The 15,173-nt window shown below is 53.0% G+C and overlaps 1 protein-coding gene across 1 annotated transcript; it reads left to right on the forward strand.

The window, feature by feature from the left end:
* Positions 1-383: 383 nt before the first annotated feature.
* DUSP2 (dual specificity phosphatase 2) lies at positions 384-5,378 on the forward strand. The gene is made up of 4 exons (XM_039521545.1): positions 384-964; positions 1,868-2,001; positions 2,687-2,906; positions 3,712-5,378. Exons 1-4 carry the CDS (start codon positions 577-579, stop codon positions 3,924-3,926), a joined length of 957 nt encoding a protein of 318 aa, XP_039377479.1. The 5' UTR covers positions 384-576; the 3' UTR covers positions 3,927-5,378.
* The last annotated feature ends 9,795 nt before the right edge of the window (positions 5,379-15,173 follow it).

Here is a 15,173-nt window from a genome sequence, read left to right on the forward strand (position 1 = left end):
CATACACCCTGATACACACACACAAATATACACACTCTGTTTCACACTCACACAGATAGACATGCACACACACATACGTACACACACCCTGAGAGATACACACACTCTCTCTCACACACACAAATATACACACCCTGATAGAGAATCTCTCTCTCTCTCTCTCTCTCTCTCACAAACACACACACACACACACACGCGCGCGCGCGCGCGCGCAGTGGGACGGCCTTAGCTCCTGTGATCTCACTGCACGTGAGTGGAAGCTGCCCAAAAAAGGAGTTCCTCAGTGACACACACTCCCTTATATGGCTGCCCGGTGCTGGCCCCTGCTCTGGGTATTTAAACGCCAGCGCCGGGGCAGGCGGCAGAGACACTGGAGAGTCCATCGCCCCGCGCATCCAGACTCGTGCGCCCTGCTCCGGACCCTGAGCTGCGCGCCCTGCCCGGCCGTGCCCCGTGCGCCCTGCTCCGGACCCTGCGCTGCGCGCCCTGCCCGGCCGTGCCCCGTGCGCCCTGCTCCGGACCCTGCGCTGCCCCCCGGGATTTTAGTGGGCGCATCCCCCAGCCCTAGCCCCAGCCATGGTGATGGAGGAAGTGCAGCAGCTGGAGAGCGCGGAGCTCGCCAGGCTGCTCCGAGAGCCCGAGGAAGCCGGGCGCACCCTGGTGCTGGACTGCCGGCCTTTCCTCGCCTTCTGCCAGGCTCACCTGCTGGACTCGCGCCCGGTGCGCTGGAACGGGCTGCTGCGCCGCAGATCCCGCGGCAGAGCCGGCGTCAGCCTGGACTGGCTCGTCCCGGACAGGGCGCTGCTGGGGCGGCTCCGCAGAGGCGAGCTGTCCCGCCTGGTGGTGCTGGACGAGGCCAGCGGCTCGGTGCTGGCTCTGCGGGCCGACAGCCTGGCCAGGCTGCTGCTCAACTCCCTGCTGCTGGAGGCGAAAGCCAGACCCACCCTCATCTACCTGCTCCGAGGTAAAGGCACCTTCCCCTAGGGACTCGCCTGTGGGCACCCAGCACCCCTCCAGGAGAGCGTCCCTCCCTCAGGACAGCATCCCCCCAGGGGCGACCCCCCCCCAGGACAGCATCCCTCCCCCCACCGGAAGAACACCGCTCACCAGGAGAGCACCCTCACCAACCCCCCCCCTCAGAGAACACTGAATGCACCCACGCACACCCACCAAGAGAGCACCCCCACTAACCCTGGGAGAACACCCCGCACCAGGAGAGCACACACACTCTCAGGCTCACACACAAACTCACTCCTATACAGTATCAGTACCACCACTTCACACACATAAGAAATGTCACACAAACACAATCTCACACACATGCACATCATGACACACTAACTAGCACCCTGCAAACTTACAGGCACTCACAAACTCTCTGGCACACAGCACCAACTTCCACTCATGCACACACATACAACCAGAAATCTTCTCTGCCTCTCTCTCTCACACATGTTCAAATACACAAATTCAGAACCACACCTGCAGCCCGTCACACACACTGAGCAGCTCACACTACTCCTTAGTGCTAGAAAAGTACACACAGAAGGGCTAAAGCAGATATGGTTAGTACATGGTTAGTACATGGCTCCTGCCCCAGCTTGGGAGGCCCTGGAGAGAGGCCCGGGTCCCCCTTCTCCCGGCAGGTTGAGATTACAAGCTGCAGTAGCAAACCCCATTTTAAAATGCATTTTCAGCACACAAATGGTGGCCCACTCCATGGGCACATCTGCCCAAGACCTTTCTGCTTGTTATTCCCAACGGCTTCAGTGCCTGGTTAGCTAACCCTGGCACACCTGTCCCTGCGCATGTGCTGAGCGGTGATGCTCTACCTGCTGCTGATATTAACGTGGTATGTTCTTTGCAGGGGGGTTTGATGGTTTCCAAACCCGCTTTCCAGAACTGTGCTCTGAGCCACCGCCTCCTCCGGCCTCCTTGCCAGCCCTGATAGACTCCAAAGACGACAGTAACACCAGGTCCATCACGCCTTTCTACGATCAGGTAAGTTTTCCTGACTTCATCAGCAATGCAACAAACTTGGGCTGGAAGGCTGCTCTTGACCCTGCCCCCCATTCCAAATGTAGACACCCCAGAGCCTATTACAGGGCCCGATTCTGATAGTCTTACTCATCCTGAATGGTCTCTTCAATGCTGAGGAGCCTGCTGACGTCAGTATTCATGGGCGAAAGTGTTACTCAGCTGGAGTAAGGGGATCAGAATTGGGTACCTCAATGATTAGTCATTCATTTTGTTTGAGGGCCAGTCCTTGATCCCATTTCAGAAAATGGCAGTTTTGCCAAAGCCTCCAACAGCATCAGGATCTGTCCTTGAGCGTATATCTGGCCGAACATCTGTCAGCAGGATTTGTGGGGCTCGCAGATTAAATTAATCATTAACTGATCTGGGTTTTCGGCCAAGGTCAAGTGCAGGGTCTATTGTCAGTTCACTCCCAGAAAAGTCATCGGTCCAGGCACTAATCTAATCTGTCCATCTGTCTAATCTCCTGATATCGTTGCTGGAGTAGCACTCCAATCCAGCAGAGATGAGGGGCATAGGGGTACATAGACAGATGCAGCTCCACGTGATTGCAGGGCGAACTAGGTGCATGTCTCCAGGGGAGTGTAAAGCTGTGAAATCAACCCAGAGGAAGAAGGTCTCACGTTGTCTTTATTCTTCTTGTTTCTAGGGTGGCCCTGTGGAAATCTTGCCATTCCTCTACTTGGGCAGCTGCTACCACTCCTCCAACAAGCAGGTGCTGGAGTCCTTGGGCATCACGGCCGTGCTCAACGTCTCCGCCAGCTGCCCCAACCATTTTGAAGGGCAGTTTCGTTACAAGAGCATCCCCGTGGAGGACAACCACATGGCCGAGATCAGCATCTGGTTCCAGGAGGCCATTGGCTTTATTGGTAAGCATGAGATTAGTCATTAGTACAGCCATTCCCCCTTGCAGCCCTACTGACACCCCAGTATAGAGGCTTTCACATAGGGCTTAGCCGAGGCTCATTGAAAGGAGCAGGAGCCTTTCCATTGACTTCAGTGGGGTTTGGAATAGGCCTATAGTCTCTGGGCACGGCACACTATTAAACCCCGCAGCCCTTGCTCCAGAGGGAGAACTTTTGTATGCCAGGATCCAGTCCAGCCATGTGGCACGGTTCCAGCCCTGGCAGAGTCTCATTCCTGGCCTCATGTCCTGCCCTAGGGCCAATGCCCCAGGGAAAGCAGTGGCTCTTAGCCAATGCCTTGAAGCCAAACAGGCCAGGGCCTGATTCCCCTCTCACAGCCACTGGAGCAAATCAGGAGTAATCCCAGTGACAGTGGGGTTACACTGGTGTAAGTGAGAGCAGAATCAGGCCCACGAGCTCTGCGGGATCAGTGCACAGCAAGGAGGAGAAGAGTGAGTTTAGGGGCCAAGAGACCTACACTGAGCCCGTCCTGCCCTGGACTTCAGCTACTTACATCTAGGGACTCTTGGCCCAACTATCTCCAACGAGCCACCCTGTGGGGCAGGCTGCATGGAGCGTTTGGCCCCTGGCTGTGAGGAAGGGGGATCTCCAGAGACATTAGTGGGAGAGTCTGGGTTTAAAGGGCAAGGCCCCGAGGGTTTATTGGAGGGTTCTGAGGGCAAGGGGGGTGCAGTGCCTCAGGACAGGATGTTCTCAGCCCTGGGGTCCTGCTGGAGCGCTCAATGACCCTCTCTGCTTGCTCCCGTAGATTCCGTGAAGAGCAGCGGTGGGCGAGTGCTAGTCCACTGCCAGGCTGGCATCTCCCGCTCGGCCACCATCTGCCTGGCCTACCTGATCCAGACCCAACGGGTGCGCCTGGAGGAAGCCTTCGACTTCGTCAAGCAGCGCCGCGGGGTCATCTCGCCCAATTTTGGCTTCATGGGACAGCTTCTGCAGTTCGAGACAGAGGTGCTGTGCCATTAGCAGGCACCTTCCGCCTCCGGAGCGGCCAAGGACATAGACTCACAGTGTGTTTCTGTTTACAGCCCCAAGGGGGTGCTCTACCCAAACAGTATCCCTCATGTATATTGCACTAAGATGTCAGAGGACACCCCTCTGCAACCTGTACAGACACCTCAGCCTCCCCGGGTTAAAGCCCCCATCCCCGTATGAATGCGTTGAACCCTTGAATGCGAAAAAAAGAAGTGAAGATGGGCAAGATGCAAAAAAAGGAGTGAAACTCTGCTTTTCCAGACGCACTGAGAGCAGCCAGGCGGCCTTGTTCCTCACACTGGGGCCATTTGAAGGTTATGTCCACTTTGCCAACCCCCCCAGCCTCTCCCCAATCCCGGTCTTAAAAGAACATGATTGATTTGTCCCTCTTGCTTTCCAGTGTGAAATCATGGCAGGGAGCTTCAGAACGAGGCCATTTACCCTGTAAATTAGGGCCAAGTGCTTTGTTGTTTTTCAATGGGGCCCAATCCTGTTCCCATCAAGCAGGATCAGGGCTCATGTCAGGTAATTCAGTACGTTGCCTGATCTTTTTATCCACAACTTTGCCCCCTTTCTGCTCCAGGGGACAGAAGGAAAGACGACAGTCCAAATTTTCTGCTGGGAAAAATGCCACTCAAGAACCCACAGAGAATTTGGTTCCTTTGCTACCATACCAGCAAAAATGAATTGCACAGTTTCTCCTTTGATTTCTCTCCATCTAGAACCCTGTCTGAACCGTGCCACAGAGTTTAATGGCTGATGCAGTGGGACTGGATTGATGTAAAAAAGCAGAGTTTGGGCTGTAGTGATAAAAAAAAAAAAGAGTTTAAACGTTTTCTTGGCCAGGGATCTTTCCTTGATCAAGTCAGCCTCATTGACACAAAAAATCTACTCTGGTCCAGAGTGACGAATATACTGAATCATTCTGACCAGATTATATGAACGGTGGATTGTGATTGTTCACCAGGCCCCAGCCTCACTTCTGAGAGCCAATAGCCATTCTTCTTTGCACCTGAAAACCTGCTGTAATTCACTCCCTGCTCATTTTTAAAATATGCTGTGGAAATGGGTTGAGGATACTTGATTGCAAATGATCCAATCCTTCGTCTTGGATAATGTGAGCCTTGCACAGCACCTTCTCTCTGTTGGGGGGAGAGGGTGGGTGCCCACCTCCCAGCAGAGATCTCCTCTTTTGAATGCACTGAGAGACTGGATAAAACTTGCCAAGCCAAAGAACCCTCCTGGAGGGCTGACTTCCTCAGCAGAGCTGTCTCTGACAGTGCAGAGCAATACAGTTTCGTGCACTTGCACCGGGAGGCAAACCTCTTGCTCGACTGAAATTAATTTATAGAGCTGTTGGAAATGTTGCACTTTATATTTATATAATAACCCACCGAGTTGGTTTTAATGATGTTTCAATTAAATGCTGGTTTTTATATTGTTCTCCGAGTCTCTGAGCATCATTCTGCCGAGGCTATGGAGGGTCTCACTGAACAAGGGGACTGTTGTCAGAGTTGTACCGGTGTGGTGCTCTGCTCTCTCCAATGTTGATATCACTCGGCTGCGTGCGTGTGTTCCCTCTGTTTGCTGCCCCAGCTCTGCGCAGATAGCTGACACAGCAGACCCGACGAGAACCCCCAATTACCACAGAGTCCAGTAAGATGCAAAGCCACGTCGGCTAGGTTTATTGCGACCTCGGACACCCGTGCAGGGTCCCCGTAGATTACTTAGTCTACCGGGCGTACTGCGAGAGAGTGCCTCTTGGCAATGGACCCGGCTCAGTGGCGGGACTTTCCACTCCCCCTTCGGCCGGACAAAGACACCACCCCAAGGATGCATTCTTATACACAGATACAAACAAGTTACACATCACACCTGACGTATTGAGGTGCAACCTTTCTACGTAGCACGGTACAACCCCTCTACGTATTAAGGTGCCGCCTCTCACCTTGTACATGTTGGTTCGATCAAAACAACTCTATCCATCATTTTACCCTTTTGCCCCTGTCATTGGGATGGGTCGGCCTGTCCTCCTGTTATCTATGGAATGTTTCAGTATAGTGTGTTCTAGTGCTGTGTTTATGCTAGGTGAATATATGTTTATGCAGCATCAGCCCTTTTCGTGCCAGCTTCTGTGAGCAGGGCCTACCTCTGGCTCACAGCTTAACTTTGCTTTATGTTAGCAAAGTCTTGACCATTACTTTAGTTCAGGCCTCAGGCCTCATACTGGGCCTTTATCAGGGCCTGCACTTACTACAGGGACATGGTCCCGATGCTGCGTGAGAACAAGCACCTGCCAAGAGCGGGCCCTAAAGGAGCAAGGCCAGATGTGCATTCCCTGTGTTCCAGCGCTTGGGGGAGTGGGTTTCAGGCCACCTTTCAGGCCACTAGGACCAGGCAAGAGCCTCTGTGTAAGATAGAGCAGCCTCAGGGCTCTCACTGGGTACCTGCGTCTCTGCGGGGAGGCATTCTGGGTAGGGCTGGGTGTCACTGGGTACCCAGGGTCGCTGTGCAGTAGGGGCAGCCTGGGCACGGCTGAGTCTCTGCGCTGGGTGTCACTAGTTACCCAGCATCTCTATCCACGCAAGGGCCATCTGGGTAGAGCTGCTTTTTCTTTGAGTAGTGATGTGTGCTCCACTTCCGGTGCACGTGCACCCCTGTGCCTTTGAGCAGAGATTTTTGGTAGCCATGCTGGCTTGGCCCACACCTACGCCCCACTCATCCTCATTCCCCGACCCGGGCTTGCCAGGGCCGACCCCCCAGCACCTCTAGGCTTGGCAGTTCATAGCCCCGGCACCGCTGGGTTTGCCATATCAGTTGTGAATGTAAAAACAATTGCTTCAGCCCTGGCACCTCTTTCATTACAAATTAGGCACTGGCCCTACTCATCTTCATTCCCCTATCCAAGGATATATAGGGCTCTGTGGCTGAATGGCCCTCATTCCCGTCTCCGCTTTGGCCTGAGACGGAGTCTGTAGCGTGCCCTGTTCTCTTGAATACGTTAGTGTTGTTAGCTAGCTCGTGAGTTAGATATAGTGGTAAATACTTGATAGTTGTAAATAGTACCTTTGTTTTTCCCCATTTGCAGGGTCTCTTTGGACTCTTTATATCTGGGATATGCTGTGAGTCCTATGCTTAGATTTCACTAACCAATTATCAAGTGTAAACTCTTCCATGTAACATGGAGTCACAGACAGTCCCCTTGGGTACTCCGCTCTGTCTTGCCACCCGGGTGAGCCTGCCTTTGTGATAGATGGTCCCTTACACCAAGAATCACAGCAATATTCAGGTTACTCCCAGTCCGAAAGGACCAGTCACTTACCCCAGGCCAATTGCACCTTGGATCTCACATCAGAGACAATGCTTGTAGCCAGTCCATGATAAGCTATATACAGATTTATTAATAGGAAAAGGAAATGAGACTTATTTACAAGGCTAAAGCGGGTGAATATAGATACACAAATGAGTTACAATCTTAAGTTTCGAAAGATAATAAAAGCTAAATAGCTGGGTATTCCTTGCTTATGCCTAGGACACCTTGCCCCCCAGAATGCAAGCGGTATAGAGATACAGTTCATCCTTATTAAGGGTTTTTATCCCCTTCCTCACTTGTGCTCGCAGCTGCAAATATAGCTGATGGGAGGAATTCACGTGCATGACACATCTTCAGTGAGGGAAGGGCAAACAACAAATAGCTTTTGTCCTCTTTAGTGTTCGACAATAGTCCATCTGGTGTTGATGGACCATCCCTGTTGGGCAAGATGTTAACACCTTCTGTTGGAGACCAGCACTTTACACTAGTTCTTGTCTTTCTCCTGTCTGGTGATTTATACAGTCACAGAAGCTCACAATACAATTGCTCAAAGATTACTTTACAATATGGACTACAGATGTTATAAGTGAGATTAATGCATGCAGCAACTCACAAGCAGCCAAAGTCCAAACACTAAACACAGTCTTATAATCCTAATACCCATTTTAACAATGCTATCACACAGGTGAGCAGGACTGATTCCAGCTCTGCATTTGTCAGTGTTCCGTTGAGACATGGTGACATTGGCATGAGCTGGCACCTGGTCTGCCAGCATCACACCCCATCCACCGCCAGATCAGGTCACCGAGAGCTTCAAGGGATAAGAATTCTAATACCCCAGTGTGCGGGGGAAGTGTGCCTCGTCCCTTCTTGGGGTGGGGTAATTACTTCCCTGTGGTTGTGTCATTACGACCACCCCTTGTCTTGGGGTTGTGTGGACTAATGGTAAAAGTCAATATGGCCAGTCTCTCTCTCTCTCAAGGTTGTGTGAATCAATGGCCAGAGTCAATATGTTATTACCTTGTACCTCATAGTTCGAACAAAACATCTTCATCCATTATACTGTCATTCCATCCTTATCTTTAGGAGGGGTCCATGTATTCTTGTACCATCCGCTCTGGAATGTCTTTACGTATTTACTTAAGAGGTCTGTGTGTTCTTGTACCATAGAATCATAGAATATCAGGGTTGGAAGAGACCTCAGGAGGTATCTAGTCCAACCCGCTGCTCAAGGCAGGACCAACCCCAACTAAATCATCCCAGCCAGGGCTTTGTCAAGCCTGACCTTAAAAACCTCTAAGGAAGGAGATTCCACCACCTCCCTAGGGAACCCATTCCAGTGCTTCACCACCCTCCTAGTGAAATAGTGTTTCCTAATATCCAACCTAGACCTCCCCCACTGCAACTTGAGACCATTGCTCCTTGTTCTGTCATCTGCCACCACTGAGAACAGTCACGTTTATTGCTGACGACGCAAGGTGTTAATGCCCTGGCACAAAGGTTACAGGTATACCAACATGTATGCCCGTGACAATGAACCAGCTCAGTCAGTGGCGGGACTTTGCACTGCCCCCTAGACCAGGCAAAGGGTTAACGCAAGATATCCCAACATTAATAGACTGAGACAAACAATCTGGGATGAACAACGTATGTATTACCTTACGTGTTCTAGGACACATTTGTTACCTCCCCTTGTACTTTTACTCCTGATATTTCAGACAAAATAGCCCTATTCACCACTTTCGTCAAACCATTTTATCACGTGCTCGGTTGGGGTGTTCTTGTGCTGGCCTGCCGGAATGTGTTTATGTATCCAGTGGTGTTAGCATGTAGGCTTCTTTGTTAGCCTGGGGTAGAATTTTGGGTTTGATTTTTTGATACTCTTATATCTTATACTAACACGTGTGAAGAACAATGAACAAAGACACTGTGTGTTGCATTTCTCACAACCAGACGGGGGCTTTCAGTACAATGAGAAAAGATATGGGACTGATGGCAGGTAGAGGCATTGGTGGTATAGTGGTGAGCTTAGCTGCCTTCTGAGCAGTTAGCCGAGGTTTGAGTCCTCGCCAATGGGGTTAGGACAATCTCCACTCATTGATATTTTTTGCTTTCCATGACCAAATCTCTGTACAACTTTTCATGAGTGATGCACCCGAGTACTTGGATTCTAATATCTAAACTGTATTGTTAAATCTATTCACCTACATTTGGGTTATTGCTGATTATGCACTATATGTATCTTATGACTTTAAAAACAAAGTTTGTATTTGTGGATAATCTAAGCACTCTACCCAGATGTGCAGAAGCTCTTTTCCCAACCTTTGTATTCGATAATTTTTTTAACATTAGCTTTAATAACATTTTTAAATATGCGTATCCACTGGAACCTGCCTGGCTTTTCTCCCAAGGCAAGGCCAAGCAACCAGTTGGGAGGTATGGGGGGAAGGTATAAAACACTAAAAGATCAAAGAAATGCCTGTCCCTGACTGTAGCACCACCTCACTCCTTCCCCTTCCCGTGGGGCACAAAAGGGGTGGGATGAAGACCCCAGACCCACGATCCCCCCAAACAGACCATGACCATAAATGGCAAGGGGTGGGACTGTGGGTGTGCATTGCAGGTATATTTGGGCCTGCTAAGAAGAAGGAAGTGAGAATGGGGAATAGGGCCATAGGAAAGGCTCTGCGGCGTCAGAGCTGGGAAGAGGGACATGGTGTAAATGCTCTGTGGCGTCAGAGCTGGGAAGGGAACAGTGGGAACCGGGAGTCTGCGGTGTCAGAGTTATGGGATACATATGCCTGCTGGAAACTAACCCCGATAAACATCGTATTGCCTGTGCTTTGGACTTCCGGTTTTCTGCATTCTGGCCGCGTGACAAGAACCAGGGGAGGGAGTGAAGGGAAAGCCCTCTAACAAGTGTGTTGTAGCAATGCCAACAGTACTGGTGCTGAGTTTGTTTACTGGTCACTGACTTCCAGGCAAGCATCTGCTTTTGACAGGGCCTGACTGTTGGTCGTAGCATAACTTTTGCTGACATTTGTTCAGGCCTCAGGGCTTGCACCAGGTTCATGCTTCAGGCTCTCTCTGTCTACTGCAACAAGCAAGTCACAGGATCTTCCAAACTCAGGCTGGAAATTCCCTTCAGCCTGGGACCACCTCCCCTGTTGTTCAGTCTTTGTTCTCTAGTCGTGTTTCTAGGTGTTGAGCTGCGTGGGGAGTGAGGACCAAGGATGACGTCACTTCCCACTGTTATAGCTTCTTCCAACTTGCTGGAAAGATCCTTTGCTAAGAGGTGAGTCAAACAGCCTCCATTGTGTAGGTGCTCTCTGTGAGCGGTTCCTGGGGTAATACTTATGAGTGTGTATATTCCCCTTAACGGACCATTATCAGTTTCCGGCTGCCCCACTGTTGTACCTGAAAGATTGGATGTGGGTGTTTCCAACTTTACAACATATTTCAGTAACATACACACAGCAAAACTTCATAACTTCACATACAATGACAGCGCATACATTCCAACAGGATATTAATGTTCAACAGATTCAGACTTTTAAAATGATACCTCACAAGGCAAAATGTACAAGTACAAAATGTATCATAATGATATGACAGTGGTAAATATGGCGGTGCCATGGTGTTGCTTTGGGGTACAGAGTGTCACACCAGCTTTATAGGGGGTGGGAGCAGTCGGGGTATAGCTGGATGCCACTGCGTACCCAGGGTCTCTGGGGCAGGGCTGTCAGGATATAGCTGGGTGTCACTGAGTATCCAGAGTGTCTAGGGGTGCAGTTGGAGTAATTCTGGATGTCGCTGGGTACCCAGAGATCCTTGGGGGGCAGTCTGGGTAATCCTGGGTACCCAGGGTCTCTGAGGCTAAGTTGGGGGTAAAGCTGCATGTCAGTGGGTACCTAGGATCTCTGGGGGGGAAATTGGGGTATAGTTGGGTTACCAAGAGTGTCAGGGGACAGTCAGAGTATAGCTGGGTGTCACTGGGTACTCAGGATCTCTGAGGGGGCAGATAGGGTATAGCTGGGTGTTGTAGGCCTGAGACCTCATCAACCGATCCCACCCCTCCCCCCATATTAAATCATCCTTGGGTGAGACTCAGGGAGTTCACCACTAGAATTGAAAAAAGGCATGTTCTGCTGCTGATAAAGCACCCCCAGCTCACGAGTGTCCCTTGTGAGAGTTATACCCACCCAGTGGTAATGATGCTGGGAAATTAGGGAGGATACAGAAAGAGACTCGACAAATGGGAAGATAAGCTCTGACCAGCGTTTTATGCTGACCATCTGCACCGACAGGGAAGGTCACAATTAAGTTACAATTGGGGCATGAACGATAAAATGTAAAGCGCTTGGGCAGGAAGGAGGACACGTAGGTGCCAGTGCGTAATTGGTTGCCATGTTTGTTATTTAGGAGTTGGGGATCATGTGATAGTGTTAGTACATTTGAAGGAGGAAGCGAGTTTTACCTACCTAATGTAAATGAAAAACAATGCTCACCGGGAACCGTTTCCGAGCTGCAGTTCAACATCACGCTGCTGGAACTCTGACCCCTGCCATGACATGCAGAGGCATCACCGGGAACCCGCCGATGAATGAATCCTGACTGGCCAGCGGGTGAAATTTGTCTGTATACTGGGAGTGGTGAGCATAAGAGATTAGCTTGGTATTTGTGTTCTGTGTGTTTTGCTAATAAATAGATGGTTAGACCTGTGTAAGGCTGCTGGGAAAAGGTTCCGCAGACCCATAGAGCCCCCAGGGAAAGGGCGTGCACTTACATTGACCAGTGAGCCCCATGGGTAAGGAAAGGAGCCTTACACCCTGATCCCTCGGAAGGGAAAGGGTGGGGGTGCCTAACTTGATTGGGTCACGCCTTGAGCCCTTGGTAGGGTATGGGCGGGCTGCCTTAAACTGAGCAGGTAAGAGTGTCATTGGGTATCCAGGGTCTCTGGGGGGCAGTCAGGGTGTAGCTGGGTGTCACTGGTTACCCGGGGTCTCTGGGGGGCAGTCGGGGTGTAGCTGGGTGTCACTGGGTACCTGGGGTCTCTGGGGACAGGGAGGATGTAGCTGGGTGTCACTGGGTACCCAGGGTCTCTGGGGGGCAGTCAGGGTGTAGCTGGGTGTCACTGCATACCCAGGGTCTCTGGGGAGCAGTTGGGGTGTAGCTGGGTGTCACTGGGTACCCGGGGTCTCTGGGGGACAGTCGGGGTATAGCTGGGTGTCACTGCATACTCAGGGTCTCTGGGGGGCAGTCAGGTGTAGCTGGGTTTCACTGGGTACCTGGGGTCTCTGGGGGGCAGTCAGCGTGTAGCTGGGTGTCACTGGGTACCTGGGGTTTCTGAGAGGCAGTCAGGGTATAGCTGGGTGTCACTGGGTACCTGGGGTCTCTGGGGACAGGGCGGGTGTAGCTGGGTGTCACTGGGTACCTGGGGTTTCTGAGGGGCAGTCAGGGTATAGCTGGGTGTCACTGGGTACCTGGGGTCTCCGGGGGGCAGCTGGGGTATAGCTGGGTATCACTGGGTACCCAGGGTCTCTGGGGGGCAGTCGGGGTGTAGCTGGGTGTCACTGGTTACCCGGGGTCTCTGGGGGGCAGTCGGGGTGTAGCTGGGTGTCACTGGGTACCTGGGGTCTCTGGGGGGCAGTCGGGGTGTAGCTGGGTGTCACTGGGTACCTAGGGTCTCTGGGGACAGGGAGGATGTAGCTGGGTGTCACTGGGTACCCAGGGTCTCTGGGGGGCAGTCAGGGTGTAGCTGGGTGTCACTGCATACCCAGGGTCTCTGGGGGGCAGTCAGGGTGTAGCTGGGTGTCACTGGTTACCCGGGGTCTCTGGGGGGCAGTTGGAGTGTAGCTGGGTGTCACTGGATACCTGGGGTCTCTGGGGGGCAGTTGGGGTGTAGCTGGGTGTCACTGGGTACCTGGGGTCTCTGGGGGGCAGTTGGGGTGTAGCTGGGTGTCCCTGGGTACCCGGGGTCTCTGGGGAACAGTTGGGGTGTAGCTGGGTGTCACTGGTTACCCGGGGTCTCTGGGGGGCAGTTGGGGTGTAGCTGGGTGTCACTGGGTACCTGGGGTCTCTGGGGGGCAGTCGGGGTGTAGCTGGGTGTCACTGGGTACCTGAGGTTTCTGAGGGGCAGTCAGGGTATAGCTGGGTGTCACTGGGTACCTGGGGTCTCTGGGGGGCAGTCGGGGTGTAGCTGGGTGTCACTGGGTACCTGGGGTCTCTAGGGGGCAGTCGGGGTGTAGCTGGGTGTCACTGGGTACCTGGGGTCTCTGGGGGACAGTTGGGGTGTAGCTGGGTATCACTGGGTACCCAGGGTCTCTGGGGGGCAGTCGGGGTGTAGCTGGGTGTCACTGCATACCCAGGGTCTCTGGGGGGCAGTCAGGGTGTAGCTGGGTGTCACTGCATACCCAGGGTCTCTGGGGGGCAGTTGGGGTGTAGCTGGGTGTCACTGGGTACCTGGTGTCTCTGGGGGGCATTTGGGGTGTAGCTGGGTGTCACTGGGTACCTGGGGTCTCTGGGGGTCAGTCGGGGTGTAGCTGGGTATCACTGGGTACCCAGGGTCTCTGGGGGGCAGTTGGGGTGTAGCTGGGTGTCACTGGTTCCCCGGGTCTCTGGGGGGCAGTCAGCGTGTAGCTGGGTGTCACTGGATACCTGGGGTCTCTGGGGGGCAGTTGGGGTGTAGCTGGGTGTCACTGGGTACCTGGGGTCTCTGGGGGGCAGTCGGGGTATAGCTGGGTGTCACTGGGTACCCGAGGTCTCTGGGGGGCAGTCGGGGTGTAGCTGCATGTCACTGGGTACCCAGAGTCTCTGGGGGGCAGTCGGGGTGTAGCCTGGTGTCACTGGGTACCCGGGGTTTCTGGGGGTAGGGAGGGTGTAGCTGGGTGTCACCGGGTACACAAAATCTCTTTGAGGGGCAGTTGGGGCAATGCTGGGGAGGTGACAGTCAGTGGGTCGAACAGCCGCTGCTGGGTCTGTGCAAGGAGTTGCATGCTGGGGGAAGCCGCTCTTGTTCTCAGAGGTGTGATGCTGTTGGGCTCCTTGGCTCATGTTTTTCTTCCGTTGCCTCGCACAGCACAGCGCCCAGGAGTTGGTACCTTGTCTCTAAGGCCGTGGTCCCTAAACTTTCAGGGTCACATACACCCTTACCCTGTCTGTGCCCCCGCCCATCCCAACCCAGGCCTGGGTGACTGGGTACCCGGGGTCTCCCCCCACTGCATCCCCCCAAAAACTTTCCTCTGCACCCACCTAGGGAGGGGTGCTCCAGATTGGGAACTGCCTCCCTAGAGAGGGCACGCCCCACAGTTTGGGGACCTCTGCTAAGGGAAGAGATCCCCTGCAACTGCCTGCCTTGCTGCACAGGCTGCCGTTCTCAGCCTCTTTGGCGTGGAATTCTACTGCCCCTTGGTGGCAGAAAGGGGATTCCGACGTTTGCATCAAAGTGCAATTCCAGGACATTCTGAACATCATAGAATAGGGCTGGGGGGCGGGTGGGAGTGTCTCTCAGTCTCTCCTGGTGAAGCTGTCCCACTTTGTATAAAGAATTATATCTTCATTGGAGGAGGGGCTTGAAGCTGGGTATCCCACCCGAGTGCCCTGTCCACTGGGCTACTGAGTCAATCTCTCCGCTTGCCCTGGGATTTTCAATTATTTATACAGAGTGGAACAGCCCAGAACAGTCAGGCTGCTGGTGGTCACAGATCTGCCCTGGGAGGGGAGATCTGGGTTCACCTTCCTACTCGGAATCTGTGTCTCCCCATTCTGGAAGAGTGCGCCAGACACTGCTCCCCTGGGCTGCCCACCAGGCAGCTCCAGAATTCCCAGTCTCATCGCCCAGCCTGGGGAGGCGGGCTCCGAGCACACCTGCTGCGTCAGGCCTTGCAGACAAGGCAGGCGGGGGATCACTGAGTCTGAGAAACCTA

Source organism: Mauremys reevesii, linkage group 2 (genome assembly GCF_016161935.1).
Source record: "Mauremys reevesii isolate NIE-2019 linkage group 2, ASM1616193v1, whole genome shotgun sequence".
NCBI classification, from domain to species: domain Eukaryota; kingdom Metazoa; phylum Chordata; order Testudines; family Geoemydidae; genus Mauremys; species Mauremys reevesii.